General features: G+C 49.0%; 1 protein-coding gene across 8 annotated transcripts in view; it reads left to right on the top strand.

The window, feature by feature from the left end:
• Positions 1-2,644: 2,644 nt before the first annotated feature.
• Positions 2,645-22,813, top strand: part of PUM1 (pumilio RNA binding family member 1) — a 71,257-nt gene continuing 51,088 nt past the window's right edge. For all 8 annotated transcript variants that reach the window (XM_082777297.1, XM_082777303.1, XM_082777302.1 and 5 more), the window contains exons 1-3: positions 2,645-2,761; positions 5,384-5,757; positions 20,028-20,096. In XM_082777297.1, coding sequence (XP_082633423.1) covers positions 5,395-5,757; positions 20,028-20,096 — 432 coding nt within the window. In that variant the 5' untranslated portion in view covers positions 2,645-2,761; positions 5,384-5,394. The remainder of the gene's footprint in view (positions 2,762-5,383; positions 5,758-20,027; positions 20,097-22,813) is intronic.

Here is a 22,813-nt window from a genome sequence, read left to right as displayed (position 1 = left end):
TTCTTATTCTGGTGAAGGGCTCAGAGAGCCTCGGGGTGGCCCGGCCTCGCGAACTTGTTGCACAGGATCCATGTTGGCAGCAGTTCTTAAGGTGCTTAGGGCCCGTCAGGGCTTTGTGTCAGCAGAGCAGCCGGCTCGGTGCTGCACGTTACACACCTGTACGGGCAATGTGCTCCTGCGGTAAACGGGGCTGAACCCAGCAAAGCTGAGCTGAATCTATTACAGCAGGACTTTGCCCTGCTTTAGGTTGAATAACCCACACCAGCTCCAGCAGAAGAATGCTTTGGGAGGATATACGAGGCTTGGCTTTAAAAACAGTATCTGCAGTGAAACCCTTTTCTAACAGCTCTCTTTATCCCAAAAGTTGCCAGTCACACCCGGCTTGGGGTACTCAGAGCTCCCAGGCTGCAGCCACATCTCCCCAGGGTTTTGGGGTGGCCGGGATCAGGCCTTGCTCCCTGCAAGCCCTGCCTGATGGCTGCACAGTGTGCCCGGCTGGCAGAGGCAGCGTGGCAGCAGAGGGCTGGATGCCCGTCACCCTGGTAGCCATTCGGTGAGGAAATGGATACGAGCTGAGCTACGCAGTCAGATCGCAGCTGGATCCAGCCCCGCTCAGGCTTAATTCCCGTGATAAACGGGGCTCAGACTAACTTCTTGTACCTGAAACCACACCAAAAAAGCTCGACCCCAAAAAGCTCGCACTTTGGGGACGCAAAATCCCCCGCTGAGATTTCTGCAGCTCGAAGGACGCCGTTGCCTGACAGAGCCCTCTGAGAGCCGCAGCGGCCGTGCCGTGCTGCTGTTTGTTTGCTTACTTTGTGCATGTGGCGGCATGCCCCGTGCCGCTTCCCTGCGCCGGCAGCTTCCTCCTGCCGCCGGCGTGCTTCGCTTGCCTGGCGAGGAGGGATGGAAATGATCCTTTTGAAGCATCGGGTGCAGGTGGCAAACTGCCCCGAAACGTATGAGGGGAACACCAAAATTGGGGAGAGGGATCAGAAGTGATAGTGGGAGGTTTTGACTGAGCTGCCCCTTTAACATGGAGGTGTTCTGGCAGAAACTACTGGTCCCAGGGTGCTGCGCTTTGTTTTATGCCCAGGCTGCAAGCCTGGCCGGGGAGGCAGCGCTGCATGCCGGGGCGCGTAGTCTGCAGTTCAGAGAAGGGGAGCGAGGGGAACAAAGGGAAAACATCCAAAAGCTGTGCCTGGCTTTTAGGGCTGGGCTTGTGAATGCACAGAGCAAGAAAGAGTGCCTCTGGTGCACCTGCTTGTCTGTTTAATGCACCTCCAGTCTGGGGCTGCATCCCCTCCGGCTCTGTGCGGGCAGGCCCGGCACAAAGCCGCTGTTTGTTGTTTGGGCAGGGTGAGCCCAGCTCGCAGAGCTGGGGACGGGGGCTGCAGCTGCCCGCAGGCATTTCCACAGTGGAACGTGGGTCCGTGAAGGGGCTCGGGGGGGTCTGACGGGGTCCTGGCAGGGAGCACAGAAGGGCACTGGGTGTGAAAAGCGTAGTCCTGCGGCAGTGCTGCGAATAAATAGAGTTTGTGTCAATAACGCAGAGTTCAGCGCCACGCTGCCAGGGAAGGAGAGCTGAGGACAGCTTGTGCTTTCACCTATCGTGCTTGCCCAAAGCTGGGAAAAGGCAAAGTTTAATGATTAAAGTACCTAGCTGGGAACTGGAGAGATCTGGCTCCTCTGATCACCTCACTGCCCCAAACTAAGCCGAACTCTGCATGCACTTGATTTTACTGATCAGTTTCACCAAAAGCAAAATATTCTTACAGTAGTAATTGTTTTAATGACCATACTTATAATACAAATAACGAACTATTATACCTAGCAAGGAATTGCCCTAATGGCAGTTAACGCCTGAGCTAGCTCCAATCCAACTTTGCTGTGCCCCCAGTAGCCCCCACCCAGGGCTGGGCCTCGTTTGCTGTTAGTGCTTGAGTGAGAGGCTTGGAAGCAAGTGAGCAGGGGGCTGGTGGTAAAACTGAGACAACACTGGAGGCTCTCAAACTGGGGCTTTGCTGGGAAATGCCAGGCACTTCAGCACGGCGTCCGTTCCGGGGTAGGAACAGATACCCCAGTGTATCGCGCAGAGGCATCTCTCACGCGCTGCAGCGCTTCTGTGTGGGACAGCCCGCTGACCTGCCAGTGAAAGGTGAGTATATTTTATTAAATATGTGGGGATGAAGCAGGGGTGCAGGAGGTGCCCCCACACGCTGCCTCTCCCATCTGGCGGGCCCAGAGCACACAGCCGGTGCTTGGGACCCGCTGTGGGTCATCACTCAGGGACCGTGCTGCTTCATATTTCCACGTAGGTAGTGCCCGTGAAGGTGTTTGGCAGGGAGTGCGCACATTTTGGGGGAAAAAAACCACGGAAAATGGCGTTGGGGAGCAGCGGGTGGCGAGGGCCCGGCGCGGGGAGCTGCAACAACCGGGACGCGGCGGCGCCGCGCGCGGCCGGCCGCCTTCCACGGGCTGTGCGGGACGGTCCCCGGCCTCCGGTCGCCACCCCTAAGCCCACGGTCGCCATCCCCGGGCTTCGGTCGCCATCCCCGAGGCCCTCTGGCCGTCGGCGGGCGGCGCGGAGCCGTCCCCGGGCCGCGGCCCCTCAGCCGGGGCCGGCCTCGCCTTCCCGGCATGCAGCGCGCCGCCCGTCCCCAGTGGGCCGCCATGTTGTCGGAGTGAAAGGCCGGGGGAGAGGCAGGCGGCGAGCGGCCTGGGGGGGGCCGAGATCCATCTTCATCCTACCGCTCCGCCCGTGAGTACCGGCACCGGAGCGGGCCCGCGGCGCGCCGCGAAGCCCAGCGGAGCCGCCGGTGGGGCCATATTGGCGGGGGGGCCGGGAGGAGCGGCGCCAGGCCGCCCCGAAGGCGAGCGGTGGCGGCGGGGCGCCCCGGCCGGCTCGGCGCCTCGGCCGGGAGTCGGGGCCGGGCCCCTTTTGTTAGCGGGGAGCGGCCCCCGGAGGGGTGGGGGGCGGCGATTCGGGGCCCGGTGTGGGTTTGGGGGGCGTTGTTTTGGGGGGGGGGGGCGTTGTTTTGGGGGGCCTCGTCCCTCCCCGGGGGGGCCGCGGCCCCGCTTTGTTGGCTGGGGAGGAGCTGGGGGGGGTGGGGGGGAGTTAAGGGGGAGTTGGGGGGGGGGGATTGGGGGGAATTGGGGGGGTTGGGGGGGATCGGAAGGAATTAGGGGGGTTTGGGGGGAAGCTGGGGAGGTTTGGGGAGGAACTGGAAGGAATTGGGGGGCCCTGGGGGGCCCTAACAGGCAGCGGGGACGAAGGGGAGGGAGCGAAAATCCAGACAATACTTTTGGGATGTGCTGGGTGACCCTGGGGGGGTTGTGTTTTTTTTTTCGGTGGGTTTTTTTTTTTTTCCTTTTTTTCTTTTCCCCCCCCTGCTTGTTTTTCTGGCTTTCTCTTAATCACAGTGTTTGGCCATTTTTAATTACACGCTTGCGATTTTTAACAGGAGATTCTTGTTTTTCACCCCATCGAGAGAAATACTTGGTTTGTTGTTTTATTTTTATTTTTTGTTCTGTTTCGGTGCGTTTTTTTTGTTTTGTTTTTGTTTTTTTGTTTTTTTGTTTTTTTCTTTTGGTCAGTGTTTAATAACTTTGTTCTGAGCAGAGGTTTTATTAGACAGATCATGAGTAAGGAATTTCCTTTATTAAGAGTGAGGGAGGTGGGGTAAGGGGTAGAATTTATCTTACGATGTTTTAATGGTGGCTGGAGCGGTTGGGCTGGCTATCGATTTACCCACTTCCTGCTGGGTCTCCCTGGGTTTTAAGGAAAACATAAGCTTTAACGTTAAAAGTTCTTGTAGGCCACACGGCTCTCAAACAATGGGTAGGCAGCTTTAATTTCCAGCCTAACTTTCAAAAAAAAAAAAAAAAAAATCACTGAAACCCTCTCACCTAGCCCATGATTTAACTTCCTGAAGCGCTCCTTGGGTGCTGATGTGAGTTTTTTAACATTGCCTGGAGTTTTTGGAGGAGCGGCGGGGTCTGAGCACAAAGCTGGGCTCTCTGCGGCTCGGAGCTGCCTGGCGGGGAGACGTCGCTGCTCGCACTTCAAACTTGCTCCGTGATGTCTGCGAAGTTCTGTTGGTTGTGGAGAGTCTCATAATCTAAACTATTTGCCTCGTAATGATAACACAGAGCAGCTTATTTACATACTATGTTTTTTTTTCTGGGGAAAAGGAAAGCTGCCTGCTTCGAGTGCTTTGTAGCCGTGTTCTCTCAAAATCTGCGACTGCTCTGCCTTTGTTTGTAGATGTGTAACTTTTCACGGGGAGCTGTTTATGCAGGAGAGGTTTATTGCATATTTTTGCTAAGAGTTTGGAAATGAAAAGGGCCCTGGTAGCCATTAGCTCTTTGCAGCAGTAGGTCTTGCAGCTGCTGGGTAGCTAATGAATGTGCGTTGTGTAGGTGACTGAACGTGTTTCTGATGCTCTGTGCGCTTTGAATGACAGTATTCAGCTGTCTGCTACATTTAACATGGCATTTCTATAAAAACACATCTTGGAACTAAACTTGAACTACCCAGAATGCTCCTTTCCCCTTTGCTCCCTTTCAAAATGTCTCCTTTGCCAAGTTTTCTCTCTTGTTTAGAGCTGCCTCGTCTATATTCGACGAAAGAGGAAGCTGCTTGGAGTAGGAGTTGCCTGTGCAGAAATTCGTAGTACCTTTACCGGATCTTGTCTGAGATTGTCTGGAGGCTCAGACGACGTGATTTTTATAGCAGTGCAGTTCCTAACGAGCTGCGTGCAGATTGAACAGCCGAGGTAGCAGGGCAGCACCTGTAGTGTTAGGGACCTCATTAAGCAAATAAGCAGAAATCCAGAATTTTACGAATTTTAAGTTTGCATTTAAAAAGAACAAAACTTGCCAGGATACTTTGTGTTGGCTGAATGAGCGCCTGGTACTACAGTGGCACTCCTGCCTTGATTGAGGACCTGCCTTGTAATTTGCAAGGTGTAAACAAGGACGGCAGGCACTGGCGGTGCAGTTTGTGTCACGCGGTGTGTTCTTGGGGATTTTTTTCTCCTAGTTTTGTGGCAGCACTTCAGTCGGTGTCTTGTCCGTCGCATAAAGCGACGTGCTGCTTTCAGTGTCACGGGCGCCTTACGTGAATCCCACGCGTGCTGACGAGACCTGAGAACACAAAATGTGGGAGTTCTGTGTGTTGGTACCTGGTGTCACGTGGAGTTGCTAGGTTAATAGAGCAACTGGCGGTGTTGTTAGGAGTCGGACGTGGCCTCGTGGCCATTCCCCTCGGTTCCAAGGGGGCTGTGCTGCTGAGCGTACGAAGCCGAATCTGCGAGGATTTAATGTTCCCTTTTCCTTCTCCCTTTCTCTCTGTCTCGCCTCCCTCCCCTCACCCCCGTAGGTGTTGGTGGAATGAGCGTTGCGTGCGTGTTGAAGAGAAAAGCAGTGCTCTGGCAGGACTCGTTCAGCCCCCACCTGAAACAGCACGCTCAAGACACAGCTAATCCCAACATGCCTGTTGTACTGACATCTGGAGCAGGGTCCCAGGCTCAGCCGCAGCCAGCTGCAAATCAGGCACTTGCAGCGGGGACGCACTCCAGCCCTGTTCCCGGATCCATAGGAGTCGCAGGCCGCTCCCAGGACGACGCAATGGTGGATTACTTCTTTCAGAGGCAGCATGGTGAGCAGCTTGGGGGAGGAGGAAGTGGCGGAGGCGGCTATAATAACAGCAAACATCGCTGGCCTACTGGGGATAACATTCATGCAGAACATCAGGTAAAAAAAAAAGTTAAATGTTTCCAAACCGAGCACGTGAACGCACCGGGCTTGTGATAGATGCTTTTAATGACTTTCTTTTTCTTTTAAAAAAAGCTTAAGGTGTTTTTTGTGTGGTTGGAATTACAACAGTCCTACTTCTTGTTTTCTCTTTTCAGGATTGCAGTGCCTTGCTAGCTATAAACTGAAATGTTTCTGCTCTAGACAATGTTGAAATCCCAATCCTCTCTCTGACAGTCGAATGCATGTTTGCAAAATTTATCGTTCTCTTTATTGATTTTTTCCTTGTTTCTGTGTGTATGTGTGAACCAGTTTAGCAGTGACTGCTGCTGCTTTTCAGATCTGTTGCTGTAGTTAAATAATTCTTATGTAATGCTATTACAAAACTGCCAATGCATCTAGGTTGAGCTTTTACCATTCCCAATATCGAAAAACACAGTTCTGGACGTTGCTCGTGGTGTGTACTTCTCTGGTTTTCTTGCTTGTTTGTTTTGGGTTGTTTTTTTTAATGTTCTAATTGGGAGGGGAAGGTGCCACCAGTGTGCTCATCTGAACTGAGAAGAGAACAGCACAAAGAACATCATGAAACAACAGCACTTGTACAAACCCGCCTAACTCAGGGACTTAACGTTTCTAAAAGGGTAGTGGGCCAAAACATGCCTTGGTAGTAGTGTTTACTAGAAGTCCTTTCAGTAGTTGCATTGTCAGATGTGCTGCGACTTAAGCGAGCGCATGAGTCACTCTGGCTTGCCGACTGTGACCTGTAAGTAACTCGTCAAACACAGCAGTGAGCTAAGGAGACGTGCTTCCTCTGCTGAGGGTGGCGCGAGAGCAGAGCCGAGGTGTAAGCACATTTTTAAAATGTATGATTCCCACAAATCTATTCAGAGCAGCAGACACAAAGCTTTTGCAACCTTTATTAATATCTCCTGCCTCTAATTTTTAAAATAAAAATGATCAAGCCCTTGTGCCTCTGCTGTGCCTCCCCGGGGGATGTGTTGTCATCCGGACCATTTAAAAGCAAACATTGCAGGGAATTTTGCAACCTCACTGAAGTCAGTGTGTACATCAGTAGAGAAGAAAGCCCAAGTGCCCTGTTAATTTGTTTTGTAAGAAAACCCATATAAAATGCTGCCGTGTGAAATAAGCAGCTGGAAGAATATTGTAGTTATTCCCTTCTGTGGAAGCACAGTGCTGAGTTAAGTTATCCTTCCACAGGAGATAACTGTTGAAATGAGATGCAGTTTTATCAGTTAACTAAGCTTTCAGTCACTAAATGTACAGCTTGTTTCCAGAGACAGAGATGGAAGAGATTTGAATGTGCTTTAAGCAAAAGAAGCAATAAGCAAAAATTCTTCCTCGGTGGTTTTAACTTGTAGGTTTTAAAGTAAAAACTGTCTTGTGGTCTGATGTGGAGATGTTTAGGCAGGAGCTGCTGTTGTTTGGTTATTTGTGTAAAGATGACTTTATAAACTGAAAGATGTGTCATAAAATTCTTAGTTCTGTTTTCCTTCAACTCCAACTTTCATCTTCCTTTCTCTGAAAAGCACTAAAAGCAAAGAGGACTCATGAGAGGTGGAGGGGGTGAGGTGGGGTGGACCTTGCAGGCATTACAAATTGCACTGGCATTTGAACTCTTTTTACTGCATTCTTTTATAGTCAGGAGACTTAAAAACTCTCCCTGAAAGGATGCTACCTGTCCTCACAGTGGCTGATGTGCTGCTTTTCCTCAGCTTGGTTTTATTCAGAAGTTTCTTGAACCCAGTGATAAAACCACTTGTGGCACTTACTGGGGAAAAACCAGCATGCACCAGTTTGAAGAAACTTTAAAAAACCATGCACGTAATCTTTGAAGGCAGAACAGTTCTGAGAAGATTGTCTGGGTGGAATATACCTGCAAGATTAAGCCCCAGATGCTGTGCGTGGTGCTTTCTTTTTTTTTTTTTTTTTTTTTGTTTCCACATGTTCTGTGACCTGATGCTTAAGCAATACTCACCCTAATGTAGTTAAGTTGGAACCGTCTGTCCTATTTCCTGGGGGTTTGTCCGTCAGCTGTAATGTATTTGCTCTTCAGTCCTGGTGTTTTGCATTCAGTGTCCATCCGTAAACCAATCTTTGTGTTTAATTTCTTCGAAGTTAGCTCTGAGATGGGGCAGTAACCCTTTGCGCTGGTGTCTTATGCTGTATACACCAGTGATTGGTCTTTTAAAGTACACGTCTTGCTTCAGCCTTTCTCGGGTGCCTTTTTTTCTGCAGTTCTTGTTGCTTCAGGGTTTTACTCATGGGAAGCAGAACGCAGGATACATGTAATCCTGATACTGCCATTCCTTTTGACTTTTTGGCCACCTCTGCATGTGTTTCTTAAATTATAAGTTCCTTGGAGCGGGAGCTAGTCTTATGCATACAAACTGGTTTAATTCAATCTGGGCTTAATCAGGGTAGAATTGAATTTGTCCTGCAAGAACAGAAGAAGTGGAAGGAAGTGGTGGGACGTGCAGAGAGGTGGGGCATCCTTCTGGAGGTCTGCTGGGTCCTGATTTCTTGGAGATCAGGATACATTTGTATTACTGGACACTTGATTTAAAACTTCCAAATATACTGCAACTGTAGCCCTTCTCGTTGCCTCGAAGACTGGTTAAGAAAATCAGTAGCTAAAAGATAATGGAAAGTCAGAAAAACTAATTATAGGGTAATATAGGTTAATGTTTGCCTAGAGCTTAGGACCTCGTAATTAAAGGTAGAGGGATTTTTTTTTTTAATTGTTGAATCCCAGTTTTCTTCTTTATGTATGGAGACAAGCATCTGTCCCTGTCTGTTGGTGATAATACTCCAGTGGTTTTACAAAATGAGAGTATTTCATCATGTGTTATTAAATGCTTGAGTGCTATGAGTCAGAAGTTATTTACACTATCTTTGCTTTCCATTTTTTATTGTGCTGGCTGTTTCTCTCATCTGTTTGTCCTTTGACTAGCAGCTCTGAGAATTGAGCTGTGAATGTCTTTAACAGTGATGACTGAAGAAAGTGTTTTTTTCTGCTCCCTAGAAAGTAGGTAATGTCCTCTTGTTGTAAACAGGAGGAAAGTTCCATTTCTTTTATATTTTATCCAAAAAGTTACCTTCCCTTTGTATTTTTGCCTTCTCCTTCAAAGGAAAAATGTTATATGGTAATACAAAATTTAGGAATTGAAGATACTTCTGTCACTTTGCATATTTAGTTGATAGAGACACGGCCTCTGTCTAAATAGCTTGCGCTGTAAGTCCTTCAGCCTCAGCAGGAACAAAGAGGTGATGTTGAAATTCGACTTCTCCTAGACTTGAATGCCTGAACTCCTGAACAAACTTCCAGCTTTCTGCAGCTACAGGCATTTAAATTGTCAGACTCTTACATGGAGGACCCTTCTGCCAGCTGGGTCCTGGCTGCAGGACGTACGTTTTCCCCCCAGAAGCAGCCAGATAAGGCTGAGTGTCAGTGTCTGCCAGTGATTCTGAGATTCAAACCAAGGCTGTAACTCATCTGCAGTGCCTCACGACTTCAGGCTGTGTGGGCAGACTGCTCGGCTAGCTGCACTAGGGTGTTTTTATGCTGTTTGTCCTGCAGAAAATGGTTGGGGACCTGAACTTCCCTTTGCAGGGGTGAGTGGAGAGGTGCGGGGTGGTTCCTGACCACTAAGGGCCCAGCTTGGATTTGACTTGCTTATGGAAGTCGCCTGTCTCGTTAAAAATCCAGCCAGCCACACATTCTCCTGAGGGAACTGAACAGGCAGTCGAGACGCTCAGCTGGGAGAAGTTATCAACACCGAGCAGGCTTTTAGGGAAATTGGGTGGGTTTTCTTGGATGGGGTCTCCTGTGGCTTGTTTGCGTGCGTGCATGTTCTTGAACTGGAGCAAAGAGAGTTTCTCTGGTGGTGGTCCCTCCTGAATTGCAGTAAATGGATATACTTAGACTGTCTGAATTGCAGTTAGAGTAATATGGGAGTTGCTTAGTAGAAGCAAATGATTTGAGGGATTAACTTTCTTTGAGAGCATGTTTAATTAATAATTTGAGACAATAGAACTCTGCAGGGATCATCTTCTTGAATGCGGGGAATTTTTCACATGCAGTTGGTGAAGAATAGTGAGAGCAACACGGCTGGAACCGGGTTTTCTGCTCGGATTTGCCCTCTGGCAACGTGGCTGCAGCTTCTGAACTGAGAAGTTGCATTGGAGTGGAGACAGAAGGTGATTCTGGCAGCTGCCCTCATAGAGCACAGCTATGCCAGCTGTGGTGCTGTGCAAACGTCTGGATGTGGTGGCACCTAACATTGGGGTGCCTGCTGGCTGGCACCGTTACCAGGAGATGCCTTGAAGTCGTGGCAGGGCCCTCTGCAATGATCGTGGAAGCTATGGAAGCCACAGCGTTCCTCCACAGTGAATCCCATTCAAGTGACCAGATTTTGTCATCTGTCTGTGGAAGGCACCCTTGTGGTCTAAATAATTTGGCTAACTGGATGTGCGAGAGGTGAGGGCACCCAGAGAGTCCTCTGGGTGCCACAGTGCATGGCTCCATTCCTGGGCCTTTTCTCACCTAGGTTTCATTAAGGCTGTTGAATTTGGATGCAGTAGCTCCAGGTATCACAGTCAACTCGTGAGGGCCTCTCTTACATGAACGCGGGGTGACCGTGCTGCTTTGATCCCAGGTAATGCAGACCAGTGCCCTCCTGAACTGAAATGCCTGGTTTGGCTGATGTATTTCACGGTGTTCCTCTCTAGTGAAGGAGAGGGGTGTCTTGGAGGAGGGGATTCAGAGCATTTAACTGAGTTTTCTGCGTTACACTGCCCTTTGGAAACCCCTGCTGGGGTCGGGGGCATGAGTAGCTGGCCGCGTTCTGTGTTTGTAGCTGGGCGCTGGGAAATCCTTTCCCTGTGGGGGAGAGGGGAGTGGGAAACAACCCTGACATTTTCAGGAAGTCACTTTAAGAGTTTGTTCCCCCTGAAGCTGGGGGTCTGGCTGTCCCTGCCAGGCAGTTGCAAGCTGTCTGGCCGTAGCCGTGTTGGTGTGAGCAGCCCGGCAGCGGTGTGTCGGCTTTGTGGTCGCTTCCTTGCTGCGGCGCTAGCTCAGGAAGAGCAAAAGATTTTCACACTATTGAACTCGCAGATTTCAATGCTTCAGTAAGACTTCAGGTATTTCAGTTAATACGTGGTGCCCAAGCGTGCTTTGAAAAGAGCTTTGTTGGAGTGCAGTTTCTACTTGTTTTCTTCCTCCCCTGTATCCAGCTTTGGCTTCCACTTACCCGCTCTCTTGTGGTTTGAGTTGGTGTGGCCTATCTGGGCTTCTGCAGAGCAGGTTGTGATACCCGTAGCGTTTTTGTAAATGGGTGCCTGTTACAGAACAGAAACTTCACACAAGATGGCAGCCGAATAATCCATCCCCGGGAGTGCCGCAGTGGTAAATGTACACAGTGAAGTTTGACCACTGATCAGAAATCTCCTTAACAGAGCTGTTCCAGAGCACTGAACGCGGTGATGCTTCTGAGGACTGGTGCAGGTTTGTGTCTAGGTGTATGGTGAGAGGATTTTAAGGCTGTCTTCTCCGAATGATGTTCTTGCAGGTCTGTGAAGAACAAACTTGCCTTTGTTTGCGGATATCATGTGATGCTGCACTCCCTCTCCTCGAGTGATCTGCTCAAAGATACTGTGTTACTCCTCTTCCTTTGTTAAGGGCAACTTTTGTTCTAAGGCAGTTGTTTTTATTGGGAGCATCTGCCTTTGTTATTGTCTCGTACTGAAGCTCTGCTTTAGCCCCTGAGTCTGTAGTGGGGTAAAACTCGACTGGTTGTAACCCCCCAAATGAGTCCCTCGCCCTGCTGCAAGCAGTCAGCGTGGCAAGGAGCTGCTTGAGTCTGTTTCTGACAGCGGTACTGAGCTTGGCACCGGACTGACACCTCGCTGGGTCCCTTGCTTACACCTCTTCCCCCTCTGAACTTAAACCTCAGAAGGTGAGAGTGAAAGGAAGAGCCCTCCAGGGGTCGGACGGGGCAGCCCTCCGTGGGGTGCTGAGTGCCTGCACACAAACGCCGACCTGAGCGCACGTCCCCAGGTACTGCCAGCTCCAGCGGGGCAGAATTAAGGTCGCCCCTTCTGTAATCTAATATTTTGGAGATTTGTGCCCCAACAATACGTGCCCAAGACATCAGAGGGTAACCTAAATTCCACGTTAATGAAGTGCTTCCCTCAGTGAATAAAATGTGAAGAAAAACATAATTAGCTAACTAAGCTGCGCCATGCTGAACGGCTGCCTTTCTTGCGTTTATTTCTGTACCCTGAATCATTAATCATCTTGGCTACATGCCACGCAAAGCATCAGCCAATCTGTAATTTCAATAGCTTTTTGCTTCGAGTGCTAATGGTAGTAGCAATTCTAACGATGAGCCCTTTACTACAAAAATAGTAGTTAAACCACCTAATCCTGCCTAATACTTGTGACTTCACGTTCTCTCTTTACTGACTATTGTTATAGGAGAGGACTAAAAATAGTGCAGTAATCAGTTGGTGGAACAACAAATTTTAACCCTGGATCTAGCTGTTAGTGGAAAGCCTGTTGTTGAGTGTGTGCTGCTTTTCTTATTGTCAGCTGGTAAATACTTTTTTTTTTTTTTCCTAGGTACTATATATAGTGTGCATGCATGCAAAGCAGATTTTTTTTTAAATAACGTGCTACAAGAGCTGTTCAAACAAGACAAATGCAGGCAGTCTCCCACAGCTGAGCAAGAGACATTTGTTTCCATCTGAAATTTGTAAACCCTTGGTGATAGTTAATTTAAAAGTCTTTAACAACTTGTAAGTATATAAATCAGGTGCTACAAAGTATTTAGGCTGTTAAACCACTTGAAGTTACCTTTTTTGTTTCCCCCTTCCCTCTCTCCATTCTAAGAATGTTTTAATCAGGCAGCTGTTTGAGTATTTCTGTTTCTTGTCCTTACTGTCCTAATCCTGGCATTCGTGGAGTAATGTTTACTTTCTTGAGAAATGTTTCAGCAGAAAATAAAAGTATTTTCCCCCTCATTACAAATTGAGCAAGACTTAAATTGTGGGAGCCTAACGAATGGAAACTTTTCAAGACACTTGCCTTTTCATACTTGCACATGAGTTAAATAAATATCCAAGAAATAATCACACTTTGAGGTTATGTGAGCACCTGTCAGGTACCTGTGCAGACTGAGAGCTTGGAATGTTATTTATCTTCTCACAGAAACAAACACACAAACACTACTCATTTTAAGAGCAGAGAAATCACAGTTTTCTCTCCTGCCAAGTACAGCAGTAAGGTGATTTCGTGTATTACTCTGCAGGAGTAGAAGAGCAAACCAAGTGGTCTCGGGACAGGGAGGAGGTCGGTGCATCAGCACCGGGCAGAGCTTAAAATACAATTTTTGGAGGGCTTCCTGCAGGCTCGCCGAGAGCACAGCAGCAAAGGCCGAGCATTTCCCATGGATTTGTGGTCCTAGGGCCCTGCCCCTGCCTCTGCCTGTGCTGTTTGCCAGGACGGGAGATAAGGGGCTCTGGGCAGAGTGCTCAGAGCTTAGGGCAGAGTCTGTGGGATGCCCCGGAGTTCCTTCGCTTGGCTGGCAGGGCTGAGGGCAGCAGTCAGCCCTGTAATTTACTGCACATCAAAGATATTCTGGAAGCAGCCACTGGCGTGTTCCAGCACAGCCCAGTCCTGCCCTCGCAGTGCCCGGCCTCGCGAGGGTTTAGCAGATGGAGGCCTGGGTGCTTGCCTGCTGGTCGGAGGGGGAAGGAGAGCTGTGACCCGGGGCAGAGGCGAGGAGGAGTGGAGGAGCCTGGTTTAAGAAAGTGCTGGGGAAGGAGAAAGGGAGCCTTTGAAATGGGGCCGCAGAGCTTCAGGGGGAGGGGGAATGGGGAAACTGGAGTTGGGGCTTGCAGAAGCAGCCTGCTAGCTTGCTTTGGTTACCCAATGTAATGTAATTGGCTTAGTAGGAATAGATGGTTTCAATCTTCCTCAATCACCGGTTGCTGCTAATAATGCAGACATTTGGTCTCTTTAACATCGTACTACGTACAAAAATAAAAACCAATCCCTCAAGCTTCATGGTGTGCTCTTAGAGATGATTTTTATTTATTTATGGATCATTGGCAGTAACTGTCTGGGTAGTTTTCAGAGAGAAAGCTGCTTTTCCACCAAAGAACATTTTTTTACCACTATGTTGTTTTTTTTAATTCAACCCCAGTCCCTCTTACAGGGAAATGTTCCTTGCATGAGGAGAGGAAGAAGAAATCCTGTGACTCTCCATTGTGATTAAGGATGAAATTTAGCTTTTGTTAGTTTTGCAGCATGTCAGTCTCAGTGAATATGAGCTCTGTAGAAATGAGGATTCCTCAGTCTATAAGGCCAGCGTGCGATCCCCGGAGCTACCTGCGGATCCCGGAGCGTGGTGCAGCGTTACCTTTGCATTCGTATGTAAAGGTCACCTGAGGAGTCTGTAGCGCCCGTGTTTGTTTAATGTAAGGTACGGTGTTACCTTGGATTATTGACACTAATATTTACTTAAAATTACAATTCAGCTACTTTGCTGGTAGCTATCACTGCTGGGGGAAAAACACATTTCTGGAATGCATTTCTAGAAGCTGCAGTGCCATTTCTCCTGGCGCTGGAGATGGGGAAGGTAAATACACTGGTGCCCTCCTGTTAATTTGGTAGGTCCTTCAAGTCCCTGTTTAGTAATCGCGAGGACAGTTCAGGGCCCCGGTTCCTGTTAATTTAGCTGACTGCAGAATTCCTTTTGACAAGTGCCATTTAGCCCTGTGGGCCTTGTTGTTTGCTGGGTTAAATTTAACAGCAGGTTTAAGCTGGCAGCACAGCGTGCCCGCTAGGTGCTTGGCTTTCGGGTGGGTTTGCACCCAGCTTGCTGGGGGCGATGCTTCTGCAGGGAACCCGTGGACGCTGCCTGCTGCTCCTGGGGTCACAGCTCCCCAGCACTGCTTTGTGCCAGAGCTGTGCCACAGCTGGGTCTGTGACAGCGTCCTTTGGGGGCCCTGGGGACAGGGAAGAGAGCTTTGCCTGGGTTTGTGCGTGCCGGGTCTGGCACCAAATGGCAGAGCGCAGCTGCTGGTTCACTGCCGCCCCCATTTCTGCTGCGTCCATGCAGTGAAGTGCTCCAGGTACGGGCAGGGTCTGGGTAGTTTGGGAGTGAGGAAACAGTTGTTTTGGAGTTGTTGTCATTCAGTTTTGCAGTGATGAGGCCCTCGGATCTAATTGAGAGGGGGGAAAAAAAGAAGTGATTGCCCTGTGTGAGCTGGCTCCCTGGCAGGACGAGCTGCTCGAGGGGATGCAGAGCCCGGCGTGGGGCTGCCGGGAGGCTCTGCTGCTGCGTAGGAGGCTGAGTTTTGAAAGTGGCCATTGACCTAGAGATAAATCGGTTTGCGTTGCTGAAATCTGCAGTGGCAAAGAGTAGAAAGTGTTCTGCTTTGTCTCGTCCTCTCCAGAGCAGGCGGTGGGCGTCAGCGCTGTGGAAACTTGGAAGGGCCGGGGTTCCTCCATGGCCTCACGTGGCTGAGACCAAGGGGCTTTGATTCAGGGGACTGAAAACAAGAACTGGAGGTGTGACCTGGAGTGACCGTGTGCTGAGCCATGCAGCTGAATCCTGCTTCATTTTTTTTTTTTCAGAGCAAAGGTGAAAATGGGTTAAGAGGCTTTGGAGAGGCCGGGGTGAAGCAGCCCTGGGGTTTGCTGTAGCTCCTCAGCAGGGCACACGGTCTGGGGCATGCGAGGAAGCAGCTGTGAGCTGGAGCGTGCTCCAGTGACACACTTTGGTATATTGGTGTGCATGGAAATCGCTCTCCTTGAATGAGATCCTCATTAAGTTTGAGATTTACATAATTCCTGAGCGTGCAGGCAGCGCAGCGTGAAGGTGAGGAGCGCTCCCGCGCAGTGACATCGCGTTGTAGCGCTCATTCAGGAGCTGTGCTTCTGACAGACGGCCTGAGTGGTGCTGAGCTGGCTTCAGAAGCGAGCTTGCTGGCTTTCTGTGCAACCAGAGAGTGGAAGCACTCCTCAGAGGGGGTCAGGAGGTGTCTGTTCTGTGGGGCTGGTAAGGACGGGCACGTCGTTTCACTCCGCAGAGGCACGGTGCCGCGAAGAGGCTGCCGTGGGGCTGGGAGCAGAGGCTGGATGTTTAGGATCCCTTACATGGTGGCTGTGGCAGAGGCCTGACCTCTCCTTGTGCGATTCCCGATGTTTCTCGGGGTCACCTCTTCCTCCAAGGAACCAGGTTAGCATGTCACACACAGATAGCAGGGCACTGCTTCCTTGGGCAGCTGGTTTATCTTGGCACGGCCTGCTGGACTTCTTTCAAAACTCGCGATCAGTGAGAGAACCAGAGAACCAGACTTTATGGTAATCAAATCTCGTACGCAGCAGTGCTAACCTGTGAATGAGCTCTGCCTCAGTGCAGCTCCTCCTTTCCAGTGCTTGCACCATCGTGGCTCTGTCTCGCAGGTCTGTGCTCGTTCTAGGCCAAGGAGAGTTAGCAGGAATAGATCCCGGTGAGGTGCGAGGCCGTCTGTGTGTTTCAGTTAGCAGAGTGCGGCCTGCCTCTTGGCATACGAAGGTGTAAGCACTCGTGGCTTTGGTCTTGAGCTCTGCTGGTCCCGAAGGTGTTTGTTCTTTGACAGGGAAATAAAGGAACTCTGCTATTTGTGCACGTCGTGTGAGAAAACAGGGTGAAGAGGTGTTGCTGTTTGATATTGTAAAAGCGGGAAAGAGGTCTTTGCAAGTGGAATAATAAGACTATATTGCAAACAAATCAATGAGATGATCAGGAGAGAGAAAGGACTGATGTGACTGAGAGGGGGCCTCGATATTGGTGGTAATGGGCTGTTTGAGCAGCCCGTACATGGAAGTCGAGACAGAAACCTGATTTAGGAAATAGTTTTATCCATAATTGGCAGGATTGATCATAGGAGTGTGACATAAATATCTGAAATGGATGATTTCTCCTGTTACCTGATATACCTGACAGCAGACAGAGAAGCTGAAACCTTTTTTAATAGTGACTGGAGCAGCTTTGGGAAGGACGTGGTGGCAGCCCATTTTCCCCATGTATCACTTTGTGGGGAAGGCTGGGATCTGCAGGCTGTGAGGTGTTTGACAGAAGGCTTCCTTCAGACCTTCAGCAGTAAAAATAACAGTGCTCAGTTAGGTGTACAGTCAGACCAACCAGGTGTGAAGCAGGCACTGGGCTTTCGTGGTTCTGCTTTTTGCCTTCTGCCACTCGTCTCATCTCAGTCCCTGTATCCCTCGGTGCTGCTAAACCCACTGCAGCTCTCCTGGCAGTGTTCTGTTGGAGACAAACGTGCTTCTCCACTTGGAAATGGACAAATGGTCAGCACTGTGAGGAGAGCTACCTATGCTTACTGGTCTGTAGCCCTTCAAAAACCATGACGATGTAGCAGCTGATGTTTCTCCGTGGAAGATCTTGAGCTTGCATTGGAGGTGTTCACCATTTTAGAGGTGATGGTGGTGTTAACAGTTGCACCAGCTTTAGCTTCTCTGCTACCAATCCAGCCAGCGTGGGAACGTGGCTTCCCACTCGGATGTAAATCACGTCCTTGTGCTGCTGCAATTGGTTTAACTTGGTGATAACATGGTTTCCTACTCAGGACAAATGCTCAAACAAGACACCTCTGAAAATGTTCTTGCATCTAACACAAACAAAACAGCGATTCTAGCGTTTTCTTAAATGAATTACGTTTGGTAGAGTACAAGCAACCTTGTAACACACCAAAATGCTGTAAAAAAGCAGGGAGGAAAGGGGCTGAGGCAAGAAGGAGAGTTCTTGTTCCAAGATTACCTTCATAACCTGAGCGGGGATCACCGGGGATGTGCGTGCAGCTGAAGCTGGGGAGGGGAATTCATGTCGGCAGCCTGGAGTCACTGGGGCTGGGACGTGACCAAAATAAAAAAGTCTCTTAAATTCCTTGCAGAAATCTGAAGACTTGTAGTGATAATATCTTTCTTGTAGCTTTCTTTCAAGGTTCCCATAGCATAATATCCACCTCTGGGAGTGCATTTGTTTTGGTGAAGCAGGGGGGACACAAAGCAGCCTCTTTCTGCATTGTCACTGTCTACAGCCCTGCGAGTCCTGGATCGGTGCCACCGTGGCTGCATCTGTGGTTTGCTGGGACATGGCTTTAGCAGTGAGAGTAATGCACATCACCCACCAAATCTTTGTTTAGCCTCTCGATTCCTCACGTCTCATCCAAATAATAATGTGCTACTGATGGGCTGTTGTGGCTTAGCGTGTCTGGGGGTTGCTGCGTTTTCCGCGAGTTCGGCTGGAAACGCTTCGCAGAATTTCCTGCACGAGGCAGCCGAGGCGCATTAGCTGGCAGATGAGCGGTGGGGCTGGCAGCAGAGCCGAGTCTTTCTTGTCTGGTGCTGTAGTTTCTGGAAAGCGAAGTCCTGTTTTCTCCAAGCGTGCTCGCAGTGCGCTTCACCGCAGAACAAGGCGAGGCTGAGGCAAAACTGGAAGCACCTTTGAACCGAGAGAGAGATTAAACTCTTGCAAAGCGGTGCTGTCACCGAATAGTAACAGAATTCACACGGGAGGGGACTTTGCTTTCCTTACATCTGATATTCTCAGATGATGTCTACTGAACCTTATCTTAAAGTAGAACCAAAAGCATGCTCACAGCGACGTCTTGACTTGGTTCTGCTGGAAATAGTAGCACGAGGATCAGGAGCCAAGGTCAGGCTTAAGCTCAGTGCACACGGTGTAACCGTATGGCACCAGCCCATTAGTGAGGTGGGGCACGGATCAGCTAAACCATTTTTTTTCCCTTTGTGCCCCAAACTGCCCAGTGGGTGCCATAACTGACCTGGCTTGGCTTGGGGGCGGCTGTGCCCAAATCTTCTGCAGGTCTGTGGCGGTGCCGTGGCTCAGCACTGTCAGTCTGCAGCGTCCCAGAGAGCTCCCGTAGAGGACCGCAGTGAGCAGCAGCGCGTGGGTTACTCATAAACACAAGTCTTATAAACTCTTACCACTGCGCCAGCAGAAACGTGTATCAGATCTGTTGGGTTGCAGGGTTATGTAAACACGGAGTAGGAGGCGCGTCGTGCTGCTGGGGTGCCATCCGAAGGGCTTGTGGCTGCTGTAATAACCTGCTCCGAGACGGCGTGGTGGCTGGCGAGGGCAAGGATTATTCCACCTCAATCCTAGCACGTAGCTGAACCTCGGTGCTTCGTCCTCAAGTCCCTAGTTAGGGCTCTTGCTTATTGTTTTTTTCTCCTGCACATGTGCTCAGTGGTTCCATGTGTACGGGCTTGCCCGGTGAGATTTGGGGATGCAAATCAGAAAAGTTTTCTCGTGTTTTCAGCACCATGATTTATGTAGCTAACACTCTCTGCTGCTTTTTGCTGTTCTCATTGAACCTGTTTTCATCTAATCATGATCTGCAGCAGCAGCACTTCAGGTAACTGCTCAGGTAAATGCACGGCCGTGGGTCCTCCCATGCGCACAGGGCACCAACCAGCACCTTCCCCGTGCCCCTCGGTGCCCTGCGGGGACCTGGACGGACCCCTCTGCCATTGCGCTTTTCCTCGCACACCTTGGGTCCCCTGGTATGGCCGTGGCACCACGTGGCTGCCATGCACGCCCCTTGGGAAGGAGCGAACAGTCCTGCCCCATCAGGAGCCTTCCCAAGGCCTCCTGCACCCCTGGGGTACAGTTTGTGCCTCGGGGCTCGTGCTTCGAGGCGTTGGTACGGGTGTAGTAATGAACAGCAGCTGATCTCGAGACACTATTTGTTCTCTTCATCCTCAGCCTTCCACTTCACACAGTTCTGTTTCACTTAACTTGCTTTCTGTCCTCTTTTGTGTTGCTGTAAGTGGAATATAAACCTGCCTGGTTTGTGAGTCTGTATTTGATCTTGCCTGAAAGGAAATGATCCTGACTTGCTTACGCATTGACTCCCTCAACCAAAATTATGCAACTCGATGTGAAATATTAATCTTCATTATAAACTGAGCAGAGGCAGTTGTGTTAGACCTCGTGTCTTAAAATAATTGCTCATTTTGCCCTTTTTGTGCATGTATAAATAACACTAGAAGTTGGAACTTCTAAAGGTAAGTTGTCTTTCGGAGCTCAGCAGCTTTGTTGTGTGCTGCGATGTAGAACGTAGCTCAGTCTGTATCAGAAATGGCTGTAAACTATAATTGTCATTGGAAGAAAAAAAGAGCATTTCCTGATGTATTTTTCTTACCCATCTCTAAATAGGTGCGTTCTATGGATGAACTGAATCATGATTTCCAAGCGCTTGCTCTGGAAGGACGGGCTATGGGAGAGGTAAGCGAAAGACATACAGAAAAAATCTTGTGTTTTGGGGGGGAGGGGGAAAATAAGAGTTTTTTTGAAGCTGCTGGTATGATTCTGAACTTGAAAGTTCTCCATTGTGGCTGTGAAGGTTGTGTGTGTGTGCTGTAACAAAATAAAAACCTGTCAGGCTAGAATGCGTCTTAGTAGGAGGAACAGCTAAGCCCTCCACCTGTTGTTATCACTGACCAGCAAAATGGTGGTTGTAAAAGAACAGTTAGAAATCTGTCTTGTGACAAGTGTTACAATACTGGTAGCATGTTTATTTTGGGATCCGGTGATCTCAGACCCCGTAATGTTGTGGGGTTTAGCTGTCTGTCATTGTCTGCTGCCCGGTTTCTGCTCCTGGCCACCTTCTGGCTCTTGCCATAAAGCGTAGGCTGTGTTTAGTGTTTGAAGTAGCTGGGCAACATAATCGAGGGTTGCAGAAGTGATAAGTGCTTCGGACAGGTCAAAGGACTGAGCAGGAGCTGTCAGAGAGTGGGTCCTCCAGTTCCAGCTTCAGAGCAAAACAGGAAGAATTACCTGAATCTCGCAAGTGCAGTGAGCAGCAGCAGATTTGGGGATCGTGACCTTTGGTTTTTCTTTGAAGAAAGAACTTGCGTATTTACGGTGACTTGGAAGAATAGCAAGTTACTTCAGTTAGCTGTTCTAGGTTCCTAGAAGTGGGATGTAAACGCTTCTTTTCCTTGACTTCTTTCCTTTCCTTTGTAGCCAGTCCCTTCAGAGGTTTGTGGAAGAACAGAGATGAGAAAATCATGTCTTGTAGGAGAGGGTTGATGTGCAGCAGGTCTGCCTCTAGCTTGCTACAGGTCTGTTTTGCTGGAGAGGCTTCCTTCCTGTGCTCCTGTCTGGCAAATTCAGAGTAGTTTTTCTGCATCTCGAGTGCATCCTATTTCTGCAGCCCAGTTTATGAACCAGGTTAAAAAGCAGTCTGTAGAATCCAGAAATGATTGGTGTGGAGGAAACACAAAGCCAACATCTTTGGGTAGTGTGCCTCTGTCAGGTGAAGGACCTCTGTGAGTTCCTGTTGCTGGATGCCTGGCTTCTCTGCTCTTCTTCCATTCTTCTCAGCAAGATTGTAATACTGAATTGTTCAGTGTGGTGCTGTTTGGTAGGAAAATCTCTGGTTCTCTAGGTTACATTAGCCTACACGGAGACTCTTGACTAAGAGTAGATGAAGATGATTTAGAAAGGAGAAATCACGACGTTAAAAAATCCATCTAAAGCTGCTGAAAAACAGCTGATGTGCCTCCATATGAAACATGCCGGGGAATGACAGGGGTGTGAATGTTCTGTGAATCCTCCTTTTCTTTTTTTTTTTTTTTTTTTTAACACCTCACTGGGGCAAGACGTTCGTTTTCAGATATAGAGTGTACAGGCTCTTCGAAAGCCTGCTAAGAGTAAGTATAGCACTTATTTTGTGCTTAATACGGCATTAGATCGTGCCACTTTAAACGCCTAAAGGCATTCCGAAGCTTGCTGGCTTCTACCAGCCCTGAGTGATTTCTGGAGAGAAGTGAATTTCGGGTTTTGGGGGTGGGGTGTTGGATCCGAGGTTTTTTTCACTGGATCTTTTTAAATGATGACTCATTCTTTTTTTTCCTTCTCCGTTCTTGTTACTGTGATACTGGAAGTTCTGGAGATGGCATCCTTTTGTCACTGGGCTTTTCCCCATTCTGGCGTGTCTGTTTTTTCCAGGAGAGGTGACATTTCACATTTTCTTTGTCTGAGCTAAGACACCATTTCTTACTCCTCTTAGGTTTTTCTCTGTTAGTCACCGCAGTTTCCTTTCTTTATCCATTGAATTTTCTCTGTATTTCCTGAGGTATTTCAGCACACATCCAGCTGGCCAATTTAAGGAGCTGTAAGCCGAGATCTGTGCTTCTGATTCTTACCTGCAGGAAGTGTTGATAATCTTGTACTTTGAGTTGATATTGAAAACCCTGGAGGAGAACGATGAGGAAAAGAGTGTTTATTTATACATCTGGGAAAACAAGGCATTTAGTGTATCTTTTATCTTCCCGTTGCCTTGCTTCTCAGTAAGCAATATCATAATTTTAGTGGTTTAAGGAGTTTCTGCCTCTGAACACATCAGAGCTTTTTAAAAGGGCGCTGTCAAACATTTAATGTCTGATCTGTGCTGCTGTCAAAATCCAGATAACTTTTGATATGTGATGAACAGATATCCTAATCTGGGGAAATTAAGAGTAGTTTTAAAAAAAACCACCACAGCTTTGATCTGCAGTGCATCTCTCTCGATCTCCAGAATCCTGCTCTCCCGTTGCAGCTGGCCTTGTGCCCCCTCGCTGTGTGTGCAAGTGGCAGCGCGGTGCTTTTGGAAGTGAAGCTGAAAAGATCTGTGGAAAACCCCTTTGCCTTGCTCTGAAATGGAAACGGTTTGGTTCATGTGTAGCAGACGTGGTCAGTAATGTTAAAAGTCATCTTCCAAAGGGGACATCTGATTTCCCTCCTTATGCTTTTAGCACTTGGTCCAGATTGCTAGTAATGGAAGCATCCTGAAGTCTTCACTGGATCTGTATCCAACTCTGCTTCTCAGCAGATGTTGCACTGGAGAGTAATAAAAGAGACGGTGTCTGGCAGTTGGTGAAGCCAGAAGCAAAACGATGGAGAAGGGCATTTCAGAGAGAGCACGTAGGGGCTGCCTGGCTTTGCTGCTTTAGCACACG

Source organism: Aythya marila (assembly GCF_965140915.1).
Source record: "Aythya marila genome assembly, chromosome: 22".
NCBI lineage: Eukaryota > Metazoa > Chordata > Aves > Anseriformes > Anatidae > Aythya > Aythya marila.
Note: the sequence above shows the minus strand (reverse complement) of the source record. Positions and strands in the feature narration are given on the sequence as shown.